General features: G+C 40.2%; 1 protein-coding gene across 2 annotated transcripts; it reads left to right on the top strand.

Annotated features, from left to right (window-relative positions):
- The first annotated feature begins 1,929 nt into the window (after positions 1-1,929).
- Positions 1,930-16,503, top strand: LOC106339602. Of its 2 annotated transcripts, XM_013778446.1 has the most exons (32): positions 1,930-2,181; positions 2,425-4,402; positions 4,742-5,526; positions 5,740-6,492; positions 6,842-6,976; positions 7,240-7,344; positions 7,478-7,591; positions 7,690-7,766; positions 7,925-8,006; positions 8,299-8,625; positions 8,873-9,471; positions 9,807-9,891; positions 10,053-10,247; positions 10,414-10,962; positions 11,048-11,191; positions 11,270-11,749; positions 11,951-12,093; positions 12,253-12,322; positions 12,431-12,514; positions 12,703-12,759; positions 12,861-12,929; positions 13,014-13,100; positions 13,205-13,321; positions 13,484-13,633; positions 13,744-13,828; positions 13,919-14,039; positions 14,159-14,255; positions 14,336-14,449; positions 14,536-14,908; positions 14,983-15,731; positions 15,817-15,939; positions 16,093-16,140. In XM_013778446.1, the coding sequence occupies exons 2-32, from the start codon at positions 2,479-2,481 to the stop codon at positions 16,138-16,140; spliced, it is 8,841 nt and encodes a 2,946-aa protein (XP_013633900.1). In that variant the 5' UTR covers positions 1,930-2,181; positions 2,425-2,478. The 2 variants fall into 2 exon arrangements, with proteins under 2 accessions (XP_013633900.1, XP_013633899.1); XM_013778445.1 differs by lacking the exon at positions 1,930-2,181 and having other exon boundaries at positions 2,479-4,402; positions 16,093-16,503.
- Positions 16,504-17,383: the final 880 nt, after the last annotated feature.

The raw sequence follows: 17,383 nt of genomic DNA, 5'->3' as shown, positions 1-17,383 counted from the left end.
AAGATATTTGGGTCTTCCCCTCTTAACCAAGAGGATGAATGCTCAGGATTATAGTCCTCTCATTGCTAGAGTCAGAAGTAGAATATCCTCTTGGACGGCGAGACATCTTACCTTTGCTGGCAGACTTCAGTTGATAGGGTCTGTTATCTACATCATTACTAATTTTTGGATGTCTGCTTATCGGCTGCCAAATCAGTGCATTAAGGAAATTAATAGTATATGCGCGGCAATTCTCTGGTCAGGGCCGATATTGTCAACGCAGAAAGCTAAGGTTGCGTGGGTGGATGTATGTAGACCGAAAGAAGAGGGAGGTCTTGGCTTAAAGGACTTAACAGAGGTAAATACAGTTTCCTGTCTAAAGTTAATATGGCGCATTCTCACGGCGAGACATTCTTTGTGGGTCAAATGGGTTTGGAGGTATCTTATCAGACAAGGAACTTTTTGGAGTGTTAGAGAGGAGAGTACACTAGGCTCTTGGATGTGGAGAAAGCTATTGAAATTGAGGTCTTTGGCTATTCAACTAACGAGTAAGGAGGTTAATAGTGGAGATTCTACGTCTTTTTGGTATGAGAAATGGTCGCCTCTTGGTCAATTGATTGAGTTAACAGGCGATAGAGGAAGTATGGATCTGGGCATTCCAAAAACTTCTACGGTGGAGAAAGCATTACAGCTTTATCGAGCTAGAGGTCACAGAGTTCATGCGCTGCGTCTGATAGGTCAGGAGATTATTTGTCTGAAGAATAGAGGGCTTAATCAGTTGGAAGATGTATGTCTTTGGAAGAGGGAAAATGGGGAGTTCAAAAACGAATTTATCACATCTCAAACTTGGAATCTCATACGAAGCAGGTCTCCGGTGGTCTCATGGTCTAAAGGGATTTGGTTTACTGAGGCAACGCCAAAATTTTCTTTTATCACTTGGTTAGCTGCTCATAACAGATTAGCAACTGGGGATAGGATACTTCGATGGAATCCGCAAGCTATGTCCGCTTGTTGGCTATGCAATCTGGATTTAGAGACGAGGGACCATCTATTTTTTGAATGTCCCTATTCTGTGGAAGTTTGGAGAGGAACTGTGAGGAATCTAGCAGGTCTGGGAAGATATCTTCAATGGAATAGATTGATTCAAGTTATAGCAAGTGGAGGCAAAGGGAGAGGTATAAATTTCTTGATGCGATACTGTTTTCAAGTAGTGACCTATGCATTATGACAAGAACGAAATAAAAGGAGAATAGGGGAGCAATCTCAACCAACGGCTTGTTTGATCCAGAGAGTGGACAGAATTGCGAGAAATAGAGTCACATCACTTAGAAAAAAAGCAGGGGGGGGGGGAAAGCATGAAAGGACAATGGAGATATGGTTTGGAAGAAGTTGATGCAGACAGTTTATACTTTTGGGAAAATTTGTAGTTTGCTTTTTGCTGGAAAAAGGTTGTAGAAAAAGTAGCAGTGAAAACTCTGTAAAAACGTTTTTTTTTATTTGAATAAATTTAAAATTCTTTCAAAAAAAAAAAAAAAAAAAAATTTAAGAGTAGTATATTTAGAGCTATTAATGAATTATGCAACTGATGTCAAAAAAGAAAAACCATGCCACTGTAATTGTTTTACTGTTCCATTATAACTTCACAAACGATGTAAGTTGTAACTAATGATTTAATTTTTACTATAGGGGAAATCATCTCAAGCACTCCCTGCTCATGGTTGTAAGATTTTCTTAATCATGAAGAACCAAGGTTTCCAAATTTATATTGGGCTTGAAGAACCAAGGTTTCCAAATTTATATTGGGCCTATGTAAAATAAAGCCCATAAGTTACTATAAAGCCCACAATGTATATAAAGAAACACATTTACTTAACATGATTGCATTAGCGAAATAAATACTTGATCGACATATGTAAATTTAATTCTAATGCTAACTAATTGACTTTTATGTGTGAGAAGTTTTGCTAAATCCTGAATCAGACACAACCTCTCTCTCCTCTCTCTCTCTCTCTCTCTCTCCCGCGCGCCCAAGTCGCCTCCCTTCTCCGATCGTCTCTCCCCTCTCTCTCTCTTTACTTTCAGTCGCCTGCTGAATCTCTCGCATTCTTCCCTTCTCCAGCTGCTCCGCCTGAGGATTAGAGGATCCCGTGCGGACTTCATCTCAGTCGCTTCCGATTCGCTTCATTTCCTCCGCTCCGATCCGTACGTATTCTCTTCCGATTCGCGGAATGTATATATAGTTTTCAATACAAATTTAGAAATCTTCCTAATCGATTAAGATCTGCATCTCTGATTTAGTGTTTGCTGCGTGTACTTTGTTTAGTAGATCCAACTGATTCGATTCTTAGGTTTTAGTCACGGTTGCAATTGCTCAATCAATATCAGATGTATTTGTCTCACAAGCTAAGCTTTATACTTTGAATCTTGATGTCTAACACGTGGCAGGTGAGAAAAAAAGTTGCTGTGTATATGACTGTACTCTCTCATTAAGTTGAAACAATGGAAGAAGATGATGAGAGAAAGCTCTCAGAAGCTTCTGGTCATCATCCTATAGAGGCGTTTGATGCAGCTTTACAAGGGGTCAGTTCAGTTGGTGGAGACTTCAAGGATGAAGATTTTGAACAAGTTTCTCTGGGAGATCAGGAGAAGTCTGCTAACGTATCGCATGGTGACGTTAAGGAACCTGGAAGCACTTCAAACTCGGATCATCAGTTTGGTGGAACCGAAGGGGTTGCTTATCACTTGTCCGGGACTCAGGAGGCGTATGATTTGATGCCCATGGATGATGTGGAAAGTGAGAGACTTTCTAGCGATGGACCAGAGAGAGAAGCTTCTTATTCCATGACTCAGTCCGTGTCGGATTCTTCCCACCATCCGGAATCTGGATATTCCCCGGTTCATGATTCCCCGCAGAAGCCCAAGCCAAAGGCGACAACTTCGAATGTTTCTCCGGAACTACTGCATCTAGTGGATTCAGCCATCATGGGGAAGCCTGAAAGCTTGGACAAACTGAAGAACGTTGTTAGCGGTGTTGAGAGTTTTGACTCTGGAGAGGACCCTGAGAGCACTGCGTTCCTTGTTGTTGATTCGCTTATTGGCACCATGGGTGGAGTTGAGAGCTTTGAAGAGGATGAAGATAGCAACCCTCCTAGCGTCATGTTAAATTCCCGTGCTGCAATTGTTTCTGGTGAGCTTATTCCTTGGCTGCCTTGTTTAGGTGATAGCCTTCATTTTATGTCTCCGAGGACTCGCATGGTTCGGGGGTTGCTTGTTATTTTACGGTCATGCACGAGAAACCGAGCGATGTGTTCGACGGCAGGGTTATTAGGGGTTTTGTTGCGATCAGTGAAAGAGATTATTTCCAAGGACGCTGATATGAAATGGAGTTCTGCTGCTGTTTTGCTTCTATGCATTCAACATTTAGCTGGGCACTCCCTTAGTGTCGATGATTTACACATGTGGCTTGAGGTTACAAAAACCACGCTCACAACAGCGTGGTCAAGTCCGTTGATGCTTGCTTTGGAGAAGGTAATGAGTGGAAAGGAATCAAGGGGACCTGCTTGTACTTTTGAATTTGATGGTGAAAGCTCTGGTTTACTTGGTCCCGGAGAAAGTCGTTGGCCCTTTACAAATGGGTACGCATTTGCAACATGGATCTATATTGAATCATTTGCTGACACACTAAATGCTGCAACTGCGGCAGCTGCAATTGCTGCTGCGGCAGCAGCTAAGTCAGGGAAAACATCCGCAATGTCAGCTGCAGCGGCTGCGAGTGCACTCGCTGGTGAGGGTACTGCTCATATGCCACGTTTGTTCAGCTTTTTGTCCGCTGATAATCAGGGAATAGAAGCATATTTTCATGCTCAGTTTCTGGTGGTTGAGAGTGGTAGTGGGAAAGGAAGAAAGTCTTCACTGCATTTTACCCATGCATTTAAGCCGCAATGTTGGTATTTTATTGGCCTCGAGCATAGCGGCAAGCAAGGACTTCTGGGGAAGGCAGAGAGTGAATTACGGCTGTATGTTGATGGATCCTTGTATGAAAGTCGTCCTTTTGATTTTCCTCGTATATCCAAGCCTCTCTCTTTTTGTTGCATTGGCACAAATCCTCCTCCTACTATGGCTGGCCTACAACGTCGCCGTCGTCAGTGTCCTCTGTTTGCGGAGGTGGGACCAGTTTATATATTTAAGGAACCGATTGGTCCTGAGAGAATGGCGCGCTTGGCTTCTAGAGGTGGGGATGTTTTGCCTTGTTTCGGCAATGGGGCAGGCCTCCCTTGGTTAGCTAAAAATGAACATGTACGTAATAGCGCAGATGAAAGTAGTCTTTTGGATGCAGAGATCGGAGGATATATTCACCTGCTTTACCACCCTTGTCTGCTGAGTGGGCGGTTTTGCCCAGATGCTTCACCTTCTGGAGCAACAGGTGCCTATATATATACACTCCCTTTTAATAATGTTTAAGATCAAAATGCTCTTTGAAACAATTGATAACGTTAATTTCCGAAATGATTTTGATATGCTTTATTATATGTTATCAGATTCTTAGGGCTGATTCGTTATCTCTGTCTTTGATTTGCTCTTTGTCTCTGTCAATGATTTTCTTTTCCCTTCATAAATTCCTTTTGTCATTTTGTTTCTTGTCCATTATCGGAAAAAGTTGTGATTCTTTTTCCAGCTATGAGACGGGAAATAGCCATTTTTGACTTTTACTGTAGCTTGAACAAATCTTTTTGATCTGCTTTTTATTCTTTTCTTTGTTAAGGCACTCTAAGGCGACCAGCTGAGGTCCTTGGACAAGTTTATGTTGCCACGAGAATGAAGCCAGTGGAGTCCTTCTGGGCCCTAGCTCACGGAGGACCCATGTCTCTGCTTCCTCTGACTGTAAGCAACGTGAATAAAGATAGCTTGGAGCCATGTCCAGGAAACAATCCATTGTCTTTGTCCACAGTTACTCTTGCTGCACCTGTATTTAGAATTATCTCAGTTGCTATTCAACATCCTGGGAACAATGAAGAGTTGTGTCGTAATCAGGGACCCGAGATTCTGGCCCGAATTCTGAGTTATCTTCTACACTCACTTGCATCCCTTGATAGGAAGCATGATGGAGTAGGAGAAGAGGAACTAGTCGCTGCCATTGTTTCGTTGTGCCAATCTCAGAAGATCAATCATGTTCTTAAAGTGCAGCTCTTCCGTACACTGCTATTAGATTTGAAAATATGGAGCTTGTGCAATTATGGACTCCAAAAGAAGCTATTGTCATCTCTTCAAGATATGGTTTTCACTGAAGCAAAAGCTATGAGGGATGCTGATGCTATTCAGCTGCTTCTGGATGGTTGTCGAAGATGCTATTGGATGATTTCTGAGCAGGATTCCGTGACCAGTTTTCCTCTTGACGGGAATACGCGTCAAATGGGGGAAGTTAACGCTCTTATTGATGAACTTCTGGTCATTATTGAACTTCTGATGGGAGCAGCATCTCCTTCTTTAGCTGCTGATGACCTCCGTCGATTACTTGGTTTCATAATTGACAGTCCACAGCCAAATCAGGTAACAGTTTTCTTTTAGTGTTCTTCAGTAATCACAATTAGACAACTGCAGTAGGGAATACTCGGAACAGATTGCACGTTTCCTGTGTTGTTGCTAGAGAATATTTTAACAGATTGCAGTTTTCTTGTGTTGGTAGTTAGGAAAAAATGGCAAGGACCACCTTAATTGAGAAATACGCGTTTTCTGACACTTTTCAACCTTTTCGTGTTTTAGGTTACAAGGGTACTACACCTTATATATAGATTGGTTGTACAGCCAAATGCTGCAAGAGCTACGATGTTTGCGGAGGTATTTATAACATCCGGTGGGATAGAAACACTTCTTGTTCTGCTGCAGAGAGAAGCTAAAACTGGTGAGGGAAATATTTTAGCTGGCAAGAGTGAAACAAGGTCATTGTCTGATCGAAGTGAAAAGAGACAGTTTAACGAGTCTGGTTCGGTAAAACAGCTGGAATCTGATCCACACGATAATGAGATTAACATTGACCGTGGTGGTTCTGATGGAAATTCTTTTGAGGATGATAATGTAGGGTCTTTGAATGAATCAGAGTCAGCTCAACAAGAAAAAGAGGACAAATCTGCACCTGTCATTTGTGATAGTGACTCCGCTTCCGTTTCCAATTTCATAAATACTGAGAGAATATCGTCTGAAATTGGTGGTATAAGTCTTTCAATAAGTGCTGATAATGCAAGAAATAACGTGTACAATGTTGACAATAGCGATGCTGTTGTGGTCGGGATCATCCGATTGATTGGTGCGTTAATTTCTAGTGGGCACCTAACATTTGATTTGGGGGGCCGTTCTGATGTGACAAGTAATATCCTGGGTAGTGGGCTCCATGAAAATGGGGGAACAATGTTTGATGATAAAGTTGCATTGCTTCTATTTGCTTTGCTGAAAGCATTTCAAGCTGCTCCAAACAGGCTGATGACTGACAATGTTTATACAACTTTGCTTGGGGCCTCGGTATGTACTCTTGATATTCCATTTTGTTTATGAACATTCCAGTCGTAGAATATGTAAGGTTTCGTTCCTGATAGCAACGGTACAAAGTGTCGGTGTGTTGCTGCATAGTTCTTTCGCTTAAAACGTTGTGCTTGTTTTTTTTTGTACTGCTAAAAAGGTGTGAAACTTGTTGAAAGTTGGTTCTAATCCGGCTTTAAGAAATACTATCTTTTTACCATATACTGACCATCATGATTTACTATGGTATTGTGATGTGCGGTTCTTAATATATTTGGTCTAGGTTGATTACTCTTTTAGATTTTGTTGTGAGGTTTAAAATTATATCCTGGGCATGGGTGCTTTCTTGCAGATTAATGCTTCATCAACAGAGGATGGCCTTAACTTTTATGATTCAGGTCACCGTTTTGAACATTCCCAACTTTTGTTGGTTCTCCTGCGGTCTCTACCATTTGCGTCTAAGAATCTCCAAAGCCGAGCACTTCAGGTATAAGTCATAGTTGAAATATTTCCCGACTTTCAAGGAACAAATTTCCTTAGTAAAAGTGCTTGAGATACTCTAAACTTTCGGCTGTATAAATTTCAATCTACGCAGAAATAATACGAGCATTTTTGTACTATACACAGCTGTCAGGAAGACTAATAAAGCTTCAGATCAATTGCCTGAAACTTTATCTTGTGGACTGTTTTTACACGCATCACTTGTCCAGTATCCGACGTACTTTCTGAACTTGCTCTTTGTTTTGTCAGGATCTTCTTTTTTTGGCTTGCAGTCATCCAGAAAATAGGAGCAGTCTGACAACAATGGAAGAATGGCCTGAGTGGATATTGGAGATACTGATCACAAACTATGAGGTACTCATCTAACCTTAGAACCTAGATCTTTTCCTTCATGTTTGTTGTATTTTTAGTTATGCCTACATCTTGTAAAGAGTGAGTAAATTGTGGAAGCATGTCCTAACAACAGCTCTGACTATTGTGTATACAGAAGGATGCAGGGAAGCAGTCTGCTTCAGCCGGTTCTTCTGAGGTCGAAGATATGATTCACAATTTCCTGATCATAATGTTGGAACATTCAATGCGGCAGAAGGATGGGTGGAAGGTAGAATTTTGTTTTAATTGTCCATTAGTTACACCTTAGCCCTCTCACAAGCATTGTTTCAATAATAATTACTTGGGGCGTCTATTTCCTTCTTTCAGGATATCGAGGCTACAATTCATTGTGCAGAGTGGCTTTCTATTGTTGGTGGTTCGAGTACCGGGGAGCAAAGAATTAGGTATTTCCATGTGCATCTTCATCATTTTTTTTCCAGATTTTTGTTTTTGAATTGACTTTATTTTTCTGTGCTATTTGTGAGTTTCTCACATTTCAAGCATTTTGTACGGTCATCTATTTATGTCATATCTTTTGCTGATCTTATCATACTCCTTGAAGGCGCGAGGAGTCATTACCAATTTTCAAAAGAAGGCTTTTTGGTGGATTGCTAGACTTTGCTGCTAGAGAATTACAGGCTCAGGTAACTCCTTTTCTTCACAATTTGTTGTTTTATCTTATACTATATAGGTGACCACAAAATGAAGGGTATTTATTGTTTCGGAAGTTCCACATATAAACAAACCTTCCATTCCTGGAAAGACCTTTAGATAACATACCAGGGAGTTTGCTTGCAAGCAAACACTGCTGTAAAGCTTTTTTGGTTACCTCATATTTATCTTCTAAGCATATGTGTGTGTTCGTTCACCTGTCTTGTTCTACTAGGATAGAACTAGATGTTTTACCTGCATAATCATTTTTCTTTCCCTCAACAGACTCAAGTTATTGCTGCAGCAGCTGCTGGTGTTGCTGCAGAGGGTTTAGCACCAAAAGATGCAAAGGCAGGAGCAGATAATGCTGCACAGCTTTCTGTTTTCCTGGTGGAAAATGCAATCGTGATTTTGATGCTTGTCGAAGATCATTTGCGGTTACAAAGCAAACAAACTTGTGCAGCAAATGCAGTTGATGCCTCCCCGTCGCCTCTATCTTTTGTTTCGCCACTTAAAAATCGCACAAGCACACTGACAGCAATAGGGGAATCATCAGAGGTTCCTAGCAGTCGCGCTTCAGTGTCAAGTGATTCGGGAAAGGTCCCGTTAGATGTAAGCAGAGAACATTCTCAAACGCCAAATTTCTCTAAATTGGACTTTCCATCATGCTTATAATTTTCAATATTCTCTTATGTTTGTTGATCCGTTCAGCTTTCTATATGTCCACCAATTTGTCAGCTTTTTAGTTTGGTTAATACCTCATTTTATATACTATCAAATTTTAATTTCGTCATTTGGGATTCTCGTACACTTTTATGTTATGGACACTCAAGTTATCTTGCCTTTTCTTTTCTTTCAGATACTCGCTTCAATGGCTGATGCAAGTGGACAGATTTCAGCAGTCGCTATGGAGCGCCTTACTGCTGCCGTTGCAGCTGAGCCCTATGAATCTGTTTCATGTGCTTTTGTTTCATATGGCAGCTGTGCCATGGATTTGGCTGAGGGTTGGAAGTACAGGAGTCGGTTGTGGTATGGTGTTGGTTTTCCCTCTAAAACTAGTTGTTTTGGTGGTGGTGGCAGTGGTTCGGACTCTTGGAAGTCTACTTTAGAAAAAGATGCTCATGGAAACTGGATTGAACTTCCTCTGGTTAAAAAATCTGTATCCATGCTTCAAGCTTTGCTCCTAGATGAGTCCGGACTTGGAGGTGGCCTTGGAATAGGTGGAGGATCTGGTACTGGGATGGGAGGGATGGCATCCCTCTACCAGTTGCTGGACAGTGATCAGCCCTTCTTATGCATGCTTCGAATGGTGCTTCTGTCTATGAGGGAAGAAGACTATGGCGAAGATAATATGTTGATGAGAAATGTAAGTCTTGAGCGCTCCTCTGGAAATTCAATTTCACTAGATAGCGGTTCTCAGATGTCTATGCGACAGTCACGATCAGCATTATTGTGGAGGTAAAGTGAATGACATATCTTTCTTCCTTCGTTGCCAATTAGTTATACATCTGCTTAGATACTTTGTGTTAGCATTTTGGAGCCAAGACAATATGATGCTCTGAGTTCAATTGTGTTCCCAAGTCACTTGTGGGTCACTCAAGATGATTACTACGTGACATATAGTATTTTCTAATGAATTATTTGCAAAGAATTTTGAAATATGGTACCAAATGCTTGATTTTAGTTATCAATGGATATTTGGCCTGGTTCTGCTGTTTATCAGGAGAAGTTTTTTTTGTTTTTTGAACACCTATCAGGATAACTTTTGACTCTTTTTTTGTTTAATCTCACAGTGTGCTTTCTCCTATCCTAAACATGCCAATATCCGATTCAAAGAGGCAGAGAGTACTGGTTACTGCATGTGTTCTCTATTCTGAGGTTAGTTCTTTCCTAAATCTGGTTGGCATGCTTAATGATGTTCTGCTCTCCAATCTTCATGTTGCTATAGGGATTGTTAAACATCTGCCCCTCTTTTGCTTCTTATGCTATCCTTTCGTTCGTTTTTTTTGGGGGACTTGTTTCTTCACAAATCTTTATAGGTATGGCATGCTATCAGCAGAGACAGAAAACCACTCCGTAAGCATTATATAGAGGCCATTGTACCACCATTTATTGCAGTCCTCCGGAGATGGAGACCACTTTTGGCTGGCATCCATGAACTTGCCACTGCTGATGGTATGAATCCCCTTGTCGCTGATGATCGTGCCTTGGCGGCTGATGCTCTCCCCGTTGAGGTAGCAAAAAATGCTAACACTCCCTTAGTTATATGTTTCTAGAATGGCCATTATTTATTTCTAGTTGCTGCTTGAGCTCTTAAAATTTTCCCTTATGGGTTGTGTTAGGTTTAGTATTTTTGTTTCTTGGTTTATCGTATTGAGCTATCCAAATCTATCTGTTTAGGGTGCTCTTTCTATGATTACTCCGGAGTGGGCTGCTGCTTTTGCATCACCACCTGCTGCAATGGCTCTGGCTATGATAGCTGCAGGGGCAGCTGGTTGGGAAGCGCCGCCACCTCCTACACCTTCACATCTTAGGCGCGACTCTTCAATGCTTGAGCGTAAGAGTGCCAAACTCCAGACCTTTTCAAGTTTCCAGAAACCGCTGGAGGCTACAAAAAATAACATACCACCTCGACCAAGAGATAAAGCTGCTGCAAAAGCGGCAGCTCTGGCAGCTGCACGAGATCTTGAACGGAATGCAAAGATTGGTTCAGGAAGAGGCCTAAGTGCTGTTGCAATGGCTACTTCTGCGCAGCGGAGAAATATCAGTGACATGGAGCGTTTACAGAGATGGAACAGTTCTGAAGCTATGGGAGTGGCATGGATGGAATGTCTCCAACCAGTGGATACAAAATCAGTTTATGGAAAAGATTTCAATGCGTTGTCCTACAAATTTATTGCTGTACTCGTTGCAAGTTTTGCTTTAGCACGTAATATGCAAAGATCAGAGGTTTGCTTTCCGCTTATGTTACACTTTATTGGTTTTTGAAGGGTGTATAATCTGACCCACTCCTTTTGGTTCAACTTCTCATCAGATTGATAGGCATATGCAAGATGATATCTTAGCGGCAAATCGCCTAAGCGTGGGAGGGCGTGGTTGGCGCAAACTAATTCGTTACTTGGTAGAGATGAGATGCTTTTTTGGGCCTTTTGGAGATGAGTTATGCAGTCCGGAACGTGTAAGTCATTTTACCCTTTTTTTTAATTTAACACATGTTGAGAACTTTCCGAGTGACGTGATATAATTAAACGTTCAGGTTTTCTGGAAACTTGATTCTATGGAAAGTTTTTCGAGGATGAGACAGTGTATAAGGAGGAATTATTCTGGGACTGATCACCTCGGGGCAGCAGCAAACTATGATGATCAGGCAGATACTAAAAGTGATAATGCCAGCAAGGGTTCTCCATCAGATCCCCCTGTTCTTGCTGCTGATGTAATATCGATGGAAATAGCATATGAAGATGATGAACATGGAGAGGGTGATCATCTTGATGTCAAAGTCAATGCTGAAGAACATAGAAAGGAAAATGAAGACAGGATAGCTGGATCACATGAGCATGCATCCAGAACTTCAGCAGGAACTAGTGATCCTCGACCTTCGAATGACCCTGAACTGGCCCGAGATTCTTCAGTAGCAGCAGCTGGCTTTGTTCCTAGTGAACTTGATGAAAGGATCCTTCTTGAGTTCCCCACATCTATGGTCCGGCCACTAAGGGTTGTGAAAGGAACCTTCCAAGTATGTTTGACTAACCTGAACGTTTTGGATCTTCAACAATTAGCAAACACGAATAGAGAGAGAAGTTGGATACTAGCCCATTAGATTAGTTAAATGCAGTGAAGTCAAGAACTGTGGCATGCTTATACCTGGCTAGAATTCCCAAATATGCTGTTTTGTATGGATTTCTGGTTGCTAATCATAATTACTTTGCCTTCTCAGATTACAACACGGAGAATAAATTTTATTGTTGACAACAGCGAAAGCCAAAATATGACTGATCATTCAGATGGGTCTCAATTAGGCGACCAAGAAAAAGATCGTAGTTGGCCAATGTCTTCTCTTCATCAGATTTATAGCCGAAGGTAAAGATCATTATCAAAATTATGTTTAGCTCGTATATTCTTATTCACTACTACGTTTTATTATTTTTTGGTTAACTGTCCCTCATTCTCAATGGGTTGTGTTCCATTTCTATTCTCCCCGGATTAGTGACTGTGATCTTATCTTTGATTATTTCTCAGATATCTCTTGAGAAGGAGCGCCCTGGAACTCTTTATGGTTGACCGTTCAAACTTCTTCTTTGATTTTGGGGTCTGCATCTAAAACCCTTTCTACGTATGATATTATTATATGTATGTTCCAACCAGTTTATTTCAGGTCTCCGTATACTGTAACCAATTTTTTTGTTTAATACCATAGAATACTGAGGGAAGAAAGAATGCGTATCGAGCCATCGTTCAAGCAAGACCTCCTCACTTAAACAATATTTATCTAGCAACTCAGGTTTATAGTTTTTCCTTATTATCTTCTTTCTTTTAGCTTTTGAATTACTCTTGGTCCATATTGTTCTTCAATGACGGATTTGATAAAGCATAGCCTAGGCTGTCACTTTCTGTCCTTTGCTGCAAAACTTACATATATTGTTTTTTTCAAAAAAAAAAAAAAACTTACATATATTGTTACCTCAATAGAGGCCGGAACAGCTTTTGAGAAGAACTCAATTAATGGAGCGCTGGGCTAGATGGGAGGTACTGATAAACAACACATGCACACTTTTCGTGCAAATTTTTAATCCTTTTCTGAGAATAACGTGTGATAAAGAAAATCCCCATCTTAATAATTTCTGCAGATTAGCAATTTTGAATACTTAATGCAGCTTAACACGTTGGCTGGTCGTAGTTACAATGACATTACTCAGGTAAAAATCTTGTGCTCTTTATCGTTTTCTGTGAACTTGTCAATGTCGTTTCTTCCTTAATAAAATATATCTTATTCTTTGCAGTATCCTGTTTTCCCGTGGATTATATCTGACAACAGTTCAAAAAGTCTGGACCTTTCAAATCCATCTACCTTCAGAGATCTTTCCAAGGTAGTTTCCGTTGCAGTTTGCTTCTAGTTCTTCGTTCTAGACCTGTATATGATGGCTTATAAATTTAGAGAATCTTATTGTGATTTGGGTCTGTGTATGTTCAGCCAATTGGTGCATTGAACCCGGAGCGGCTGAAAAAATTTCAAGAGCGATATTCTAGCTTTGAAGATCCAGTCATCCCTAAATTTCACTATGGCTCGCATTATTCAAGTGCTGGAGCAGTAAGTTCTCTTGTTAATAATATCCTGCAACAACTACATTCCCAGTTTAAAGTCTTGTATTCCTCTGAATCTTGGAAGAAAGACAATGATACTATTTTTGATGTAGCTGGATGAAGTTTGTACACCTTTTGATGTGTTGTCATTATTATCTCATGTGCGCAGGTGTTGTATTATCTTGCAAGAGTTGAACCGTTCACAACCCTGTCAATTCAACTTCAAGGTGGAAAGTTTGATCATGCAGACCGCATGTTTTCAGACATTCCCGCCACATGGAATGGAGTTTTAGAAGACATGAGTGATGTGAAAGAGTTGGTAAGTATTGGTTTCCCTGAAGCATCGAATAGATTTATTTATCCGCCTCTTCCTCAGCTGCCCCATCCGTATTTTGCCACTAAATTTTGCCACTAAATTTTGCGTTGCAGGTTCCAGAGATGTTTTATCTCCCCGAGGTGCTCACCAACGAAAATTCAATCGACTTTGGTACAACACAGTTGGGAGAAAAGCTTGGTATTGTGGTTCCCTTCCTTGTCACAGCTAAAACTTATGCCTGGCATGGTGAAATTTTCGTTATCTGATGCGTGTTTTTGTGTCTATCAGATGCTGTAAAACTCCCTCCTTGGGCCAAAACCCCAGTGGATTTTGTACATAAGCAACGAAAGGCTCTTGAAAGCGAGCATGTATCTGCACATTTGCATGAATGGATTGATCTCATATTTGGGTAGGTTCCGCCACCAGCACGTCTTTTCATAACTTATTTGCCTCCTTCACCAAATTAATCACAACAAAATTTCTTTGTAATCTAATTTTTTTGTACTTTTACGTAACTTATTCATTTAGGTATAAGCAACGTGGCAAAGAAGCTATAATGGCAAATAACGTTTTCTTCTACATTACCTACGAGGGGACTGTTGATATTGACAAGATCACAGACCCGGTAAGGCAAAATTTTTATACTGTTGGAGTTGCTTAGTTACGGTATACATGTTTTGACTTACCTGTGAATATGTAATGAAGGTACAACAACGTGCTACGCAAGACCAAATAGCTTATTTTGGGCAAACACCGTCCCAGCTATTGACTATTCCTCACATGAAAAGGATGCCACTGAAAGATGTCCTACATATGCAGGTAACTTCTAGTGTCAATTTGGTTTTGCAATTGCTCGGTGCTAAATTTGCTATTTGACCATGACAGTTGTTTTGAATTTTTCGCAGACCATTTTTCGAAATCCAAAAGAGATAAAACCGTATGGTGTCCAAAATCCGGAACGCTGCAACTTACCAGCCTCAGCCATTCAGGCATCTTCAGATAGTGTTGTGATTGTGGACATGAACGTGCCAGCAGCTCGTGTTGCGCAGCACAAGTGGCAACCAAACACCCCTGATGGTCAAGGTACTCCTTTCCTCTTTCATCAGGGGAAGGCAACAGCAACGTCGACTAGCGGTGGATCATTGATGCGCATGTTCAAGGGTCCAGCTAGTGCCGGAACCGATGACTGGCAATTTCCCCAGGCACAGGCGTTTGCCACATCAGGAATCAGAAGTTCGTCCGTAGTTGCTATTACAAGCGATGGGGAAATAATAACAGGTAAAAAGCAAGCAGTCCCAGTTAGTATGTGTTGTTGGTAATGTATTTACAGAAATATTGTGTGTTTCTTATAGGTGGACATGCGGATAATAGTATCAAGCTGGTCACATCTGATGGAGCAAAAACCTTGGAAACGGCTTTTGGGCACTGTGCCCCAGTTACATGTCTGGCTCTGTCTCCAGATAATAACTTCCTTGTGACGGGTTCACGGGACTGTACTGTTTTGCTGTGGAGAATTCACAAGTCGTTTACTTCTCGAACAAGCGTGTCTGAGCCATCAACTGGCTCCGGAGCGCCTTTCTCCGCAAACAACACGAACGTGGCCAACAACACGTTGGCAAATAAAGGCAAAAAATGTCGCATTGAAGGGCCAATACAAGTGCTCCGTGGCCACCGAAGAGAAATAGTTTCTTGCTGTGTCAGCTCAGATCAAGGAGTGGTTGTTTCGTCCTCGGAGTCCTCAGATGTTCTATTGCATTCCATAAGAAAAGGAAGGCTGATCAGACGATTGGTTGGTGTGACAGCTAATTCTCTTTGCATTTCATCTGATGGGGTTATAATGGCATGGAGTAGCTCGGAGGGTTCTATTAGCGTCTTCACCATTAACGGAGTTCTGATTGCCAAAGCGAAACTTCCTTTCTCTTGTGGCGTAAGTTGCATGGAAATGTCCATGGATGGTCAAAACGCCTTGATTGGGATGAACTCATGTTCCAGCATGGATTATTCGAGCAGTAATGAAACATCGTCCAAAGATGGCAACGAAATCGAGAGACTTGATGTTTCATGTCCTTCAATTTGCTTCCTCAACCTATACACTCTACAGGTATTACAAATATGAACTTCTTGATAAGATAAACTAATCCACGGGGGGTGTTTATTATCTGGGTCTAAACAACTTTGTCTTGTAGGTATTCCATGTGCTAAAGCTTGGCCAAGGGCAGGATATAACCGCACTGGCTCTAAACGTTGACAACACAAACCTCTTAGTTTCCACGGAAGATAAACAGTTGATAATCTTCACAGATCCGGCTGTAAGTTTACCATTTTGAGCCTGGTTCATATAATAGTAAAGCCTGCATAGAAACATCATCCCTGATGGGTTCTCTACATTAGTTTATCATAAGCACAAATAATTGATATCGTTAGTCATTATAGTTGTTGGTAAAACCTTGTGTGACTTGCAGTTAAGCTTAAAGGTGGTGGATCAGATGCTGAAGCTTGGGTGGGAATGAGAGAATTTAATCAAAACCTATTTGATAAAAAAAAAAAAGGATGGCGTAAAATCAGGTTTGAATACTCGCGGAAGCTGTAGAAATCCTAAAATGAGATGGACATGGTTTGGTCTTGGTCTGTCATGCCGTGTGTAACATAATGTAAAATTATGTTTAGCTCCAATAAAACTTATCCTGGCCGATTGTCTTGTGACAACTGGTTTTCTTGCTCCATAGTTGTTTTGGAGATGGTTTAGATGAAAGGCTACTTGAGTTTGTTGAGGTTATATACACACCAAAGCTTGAGTTTGTTTCTTTTGCTTCTTTCTGTAGATTTGTACTTTTCGGCTTGGTATCTGTAAGAAAATGGCGTTTTGTGGTGAATTCTATTATATTCATTTATTCAGAAACACTATTTTTCCTCGTGAACTCCTAATTTCGTGAACAAAATCATTTAACTAAATCTTGTATATTGCAAAAGAGTCTATATATTTCAAAGTTCATCACTAAAGACTTTTGAAGAAAAAAAAAAAAAAAATATATATATATATATATACTAGGTGTTTTCCTGCATAATGTGCAGTAAAAAAAATTAAAATATTTTTTAACAGATAAATATAAATTATATTTTAAAACAAAATTTTATTAATATTGTAAATTTTTTTTTTCGTATCAATATTTTAATATAAATTTGATTTAATTAAACATAAAAATTATATTTAAGAATATGCATGTATATATTTGAAATTATACTCTTAGATAGTTTTTTCTATCTATTTATTTTAATTAAATATATTAAATAAATTTGCAAAAGTTGCATAATTACCAAAAATTAAAATTAAATAATATTTATAAAATTTGTAGATATATAAGAAAATAATGATTTTATGATTAGATTTTTATAATTTTCTAGCTTGTGATCCGACGTTGAGAAACCATTTCATCTTCCAAAGCGGATCGATTAATCTTAAACTAGTTGCACCGTTACCTTCATCAAAAGCTTCCATGAACTCTTCGCCTTCTTTGCTAAACCCATCCAAACACTTTAACTCCACACCAAACCCAACTTTGAAGATCGAGCCAAAGTACATCTCATCAACATATCCTAAACCAACAAAACAGAGTTTCCTTAAAAAGAAACATTGCAACTTTCCAAATTTATAAAACCAACAGAGTGTCTGAAACAACCACACAAACATGGTCTAGTGGTACAATAGGCTTGGAAAGGTGCTAAGCAACCCGGGGTTCGAAACCGACCAAACTC

This window comes from Brassica oleracea, chromosome C4, assembly GCF_000695525.1.
Source record: "Brassica oleracea var. oleracea cultivar TO1000 chromosome C4, BOL, whole genome shotgun sequence".
NCBI lineage: Eukaryota > Viridiplantae > Streptophyta > Magnoliopsida > Brassicales > Brassicaceae > Brassica > Brassica oleracea.
This window is presented reverse-complemented; position numbering and strand designations above follow the sequence as displayed.